This window comes from Echinops telfairi, unplaced genomic scaffold (assembly GCF_000313985.2).
Source record: "Echinops telfairi isolate 266 unplaced genomic scaffold, ASM31398v2 ScPeMD7_5;HRSCAF=22, whole genome shotgun sequence".
In the NCBI taxonomy this organism is placed as follows: Eukaryota; Metazoa; Chordata; class Mammalia; order Afrosoricida; family Tenrecidae; genus Echinops; species Echinops telfairi.
Window position 1 is genome coordinate 44,838,019 of NW_022103901.1, and position 4,856 is coordinate 44,842,874.

At 43.5% G+C, this 4,856-nt stretch overlaps 1 protein-coding gene and 1 non-coding gene across 4 annotated transcripts in view; both read right to left on the bottom strand.

Moving 5' to 3' along the window:
• LOC101655982 (palladin) overlaps positions 1–4,856 on the bottom strand; it is a 69,459-nt gene that overhangs the window by 12,386 nt on the left and 52,217 nt on the right. For all 3 annotated transcript variants that reach the window (XM_030884362.2, XM_030884361.2, XM_045300166.1), the window contains one exon: positions 164–296. In XM_030884362.2, coding sequence (XP_030740222.1) covers positions 164–296 — 133 coding nt within the window. The remainder of the gene's footprint in view (positions 1–163; positions 297–4,856) is intronic.
• LOC115868002 lies at positions 3,846–3,953 on the bottom strand. Its single transcript, XR_004045365.1, has one exon. It is a non-coding gene; the product is annotated as a U6 spliceosomal RNA (small nuclear RNA).

A 4,856-nucleotide genomic window follows, 5' to 3' on the forward strand; every position in this document is an offset into this window, starting at 1 on the left:
ATGATAAAAGGAATATATTTCACTGACTCCTCCCGCCCCCCACCCTCCCCATTTAGCTGCATGTCACTTTAAAGATGGATGCGGCATGGTTTCCCCAACAGGAAGTGCAGGGAAGCAGGGGAGAAGTGTGGCTACTCCTTTGCAGGCAGTAACAAACTCTTACTTTGCAATCCATTCTGCACAGTTTCCCTTCTTGAACAGTCAGGTCTCCAGGAGCCTGCACAAAGTGAGGTCTGAAGAATCGCTCCTGAATTGGTTCATGTTCATCTCCACTCTCTCTTGATCTTGAACGAGGCCTTCACATAAGAGATGCAGGTAGGGAGAGAGGCAGACAGAGAAGTTATTTTCAGGTTTTTAATCATTTTCTTTTAAGAAAAATCCTGTGAATATAGAAGAGAAGCCACCTACGTCATAACATTCGGGTTGAGATACAGGGAGTCGGGAGGAGGTTGGACCAAACCCAAGGAGGTGCATGTTGGTCCAACATAGAAATGGGGAAACAAGGAGGGGGAGGGAGAAAGGGTGTGTGTGAAAGTGAAATGATGAGGGAGGGAGCAGGGCACTAATCCACCCAGGGGAAGAGCACTGGTCTTGTCGCCACAGAAATGGGAGTGGGCATGCAGACCCCACCACGGTGCACCAAACCATGAGGACAATGTGGTCAAGTGGAAGAATGCATGAAAAAAGAGCTACAGGGCTGGTCCCAAGCAGAGCCAAACTGACCACCTCCCTGGAAGTGGGTGTGGCAGAGAGCAGCACTGAACCTACAGGTTGGGGAGAGGGGCCAGCATGCCACGCCCACACGGAGGCAGGCCAGGAGGGAGGAAGAGAAAGAGAGAGCCAGATTGGACACCCCACTGGCACACCAGACCTGGAAGATGATGTCCCTGCGGGGAGCTAATGGGACACAGAGGGGACTGGGCAACCAACAACAGTACATATCAGGTTGTTACTTTACTGTTGTAGACTGCGACAGAGGACATTTCTGAGGTCACATGGTAGGGAGGCAGTGTGGTCTAAACCCCCCAAAGTGGAGCGAACCAAGAAGGGAGCAAACCAGACCGGCAGCTGGAACAAGGCAGAGCTATGAAGCCCCTGAGGAGCCCCCAAGGGTGCGCTCCAGGCCGGGAGGGGCAGCTCCTGGACAGGCATAAAGGCAAGTGAACAGCCCTGGGGTTTTTGTATATTTCTTCTCTTTTAAAAATTGATATATATTAGTTTGGGCTATGTCACAGTCGGTGTGCCTACCTATATAGGATAGGCACGGGAGGCATGCCCCAGGAGAGAGCAGCGGGACCAACGGTCCCAGGGACACCTGGGAGGTGAGGGCGGTGGGGGAAGGGGGTAGTGAGCTGGTAGTGCCATGGACAGGGAACAACTTGGGTGTTGGAGTCAATAACAAGGAAGAGATAGGGATATGAGGCGGGTGGGGATGTCAGAGCAATAGCAAACTAGCTAAGAGGAGGTACCAAAAGTCGAAATAAAGGGAAAGTGACAGAGGAGCAGGAGGAAGGTAAAAGGAAACAGGAAGGATCTAGGAAGCAAAGCAATGGATAGAGGTATAACTATAATGGTGTACATACGTAAATACATTAATCCACAAAAATAGAGTTATTGACTCATGTGCATATATTTATACAGCAATACACTGAGGTAGGGGGTGGACTTTGGGCCTCTGCTCATACACTCTCCCTCAATACAAGAACACTCTGTTCTAACAAATCGGCAGTCTGAGATGATCACCCTCCCGACACAATCGCTGAAGACAAAATGGGTGCACAAGCAAATGTGGTGAAAAAGGCAGATGGTGCTCAGCTATTAAAAGATATAGCGTCTGGGGTCTTCTAAGCTTGAAGTTACACAAGCCGCCATTCAGCAGTGAAGCAACAAGTCCACACAGAAGAAGCACACCACCGGTACAATCATGAGGAGTCATAGGGACCAGGTAATAGGCATCAGCAGACACATAACAAACAAAAACATATATTGTTGAGAATGAGGGGGGTTGGAGCAGAGCCTCAAAGCCCAGCTGTAGACAATGGAACGATCTCCACATAGAAGGGCCATAGGGAAGGGATGAGTCAACCAGGGTGAGTCAAGCATTGATGAAACACAGTATATACCTCTGGTTCCTTGAGGCTTCCTCACCCCCCACTACCATGACCCCAGTGCTGCTTCTCAATTCAGACGACCGGAACATGTACACAGTTATAGATAAGAGATGGGAGTTCACGGCACACAGGATCCAAGAACAGGAATGGGAATAGTGATACCAGAAGGGTAGGAGGAAGGAAGGGAGAAAGGGGGAACTGATCACAATGATTGACATATAAGCACGCACCCCTCTCCAGGGGGAAGTACAAAAACACGAGGGAAGGGAGACAGCAGTTGGTGTGAGATGAATAACACTGTACAACCTATCAGGGGGTTATGACGGTGGGAGGAAGGGAGGGAGGGGGGAAACATGAGCTGATAACAAGGGCTCAATAGAAAGTAAATGTCTAGAAAAGAATGAAGGCAACATATGTATAAATATGCCCGATTCAATCGATGTATGGATTATAAGTAATAAGAGTTGTATGAGCCCCCAATAAAATGATTAAAAAAAATAAAAAGAAAGCCCCTGTGAAGTTGCTTTTGAATCATACTGATCCTGTAGGGCAGAGTAGAACTGTTCATAGGATTTCCAAGGAGCCCTGGTGGTGTGGTAGATTACTCATAGGCTGCATGTCAGTAGTTCAAAACCACCAGCCACTCCGCAGGAGAAAGATGAGGTTATCTGCTTCAGCAAAGATTTACAGCCCCTACACAGGGTCAATGACGAGTCACAATCGCCTCCAAGGCCCAGTAGCAGGCTGCCATTTCTTTCTCCTACAGAGAAATTGAGGGGGTCCAACCTTTTTGATAGTAGGGGATCTGTCTATCATAATACATGGGTATAATATAGTTTCCATATCTGAAATCCCCATGGTTCACATGGGGCATCACATAAAAAACCAGAAATGCAAAATCATGTTTAATTTGGAAGCTTATTATAAATTTAGCAAGCTACTAGTTGAATATCTTTAAAAAGATATGTAGCTAGTAGAAATCATAGAATGAGCCCTGGTGACTTAGTGGTTACACATTGGGCTGCTAACTGAAGGGTCAGCAGTTCAAAACCAGTAGCTGCTCCTCAGGAAAAAGACAAGACTTTTAACTTCTATAAAGAGTTACAGTTTCAGAAACTCACAGAGGCAGTTCTACCCTGTTCTATAAGGGCACTGTAAGTTGGGAGTGAGTCTGGGTTTGGTTGGAGTAGAAATCATAGAAGAGGAAATGAGAAAATATGGGGTGGAATATTAATATTTTTCCTAAATATTTTTAAATCGATATGAGCAGGAGTTTTGTTGGCATTGTGATTATAGGTTGGGCTGCTAATAACATGGTCAAAGACGAGGGGCTTTCTACCCCATTAAAAGTAACAGTCTCAGAAACCTGCTCTGTGCCACAGGGTCCTGGTGAGTTGAGACTGACTCCATGGGAATGAGTTTTGAGTCTGAGTATATGAGAAGTAGCAATAGCTATTGCTCATGTGCTACCAAATCTTATTCAGCAGAAATTACTATAATTTTCCACTTTGATTTTAAATAAAAAATACAATTATTTAATACTTTTTAATATCGTTTTAATCGAATTTCATTTCCATATTAACCCAGAAAACATTAAATACTAGGATGGTTTCTTTTGCAGCATTATCCATATCCACACATCTTTTGCTTTCAAATAAAATTGTGCAAATCTCTGGATTTTTTATATTTCTCTTTCTTTTAAATACACAGCTAGAGATATCTTTTTTTTTTTTTTTAAATATGGAACGCTTCACGAATTTGCGTGTCATCCTTGCACAGGGGCCATGCTAATCTTCTCTGTATCGTTCCAATTTTTAGTATATGTGCTGCCGAAGCGAGTACGCTAGAGATATCTTAAGAGCAATATAATTCACATAATTTCAAGACAGACTGAAGAGAAGATAATATTGAATGTAAATTCTGTCAGTAATCACTAGAAGACTGATTTTAAAAAAAATATTTTGTTGTGGTTTTTGAAAATATACACAGCAAAGCATACACTAATCCACATATATAAATACACATACATGTATATACTGACTTGGGTGAAAGTTTACTAAGTAAATTGGCTTTTCATTCAACAATTCACATCTTTTTACTTTGAGACGTTGATTACAACCCCCATAATGTCACCTCACATCATTGCTGAAGATTTACTGTTGCCAGTGGCCAAAGACATTGTTTGATTTATGATTAGAGATGAATTTGTTAAAAAATTGAGTGCAATTTCAGAAGCAGAGGAAAGAGCTAGGAGGCAAAAGGCATTTATAGAGGTCTAAATATAGGGATGTACATATGTAAATATATTTATATATCAGGATGGGGAAATAGATTTAGGTGCATATGTTTATAGGTTCAGTATTAAAGTAGCAGGTGGATATTGGGCCTACACTCAAGTACTCCCTCAATGCAAGAATACTTTGTCCTATTAAAGTGGCATTTCATGATGCTCACCTTCCTGACATGATCGCTGAAGACTAAGCGGGTGCATAAGCAAATGTGATGAAGAAAGCTGATGGAGTCTGGCTATCAAAAGATATAGCGTCTAGGGTCTTAAAAAGGCTTGAAGGTAAACAAGCGGCCATCTAGCTGAGAAGCAACAAAGCCCACATGGAAGAAGCACACCAGTCTGTGATTACGAGGTGCGGAAGGGATCAGTTATCAGGCATCAAAGAAAAAAAAAATCTTATCATTGTGTTCACCTCCCAGATACGATTGCTTAAGACAAATGGGGGCATAAGCAAA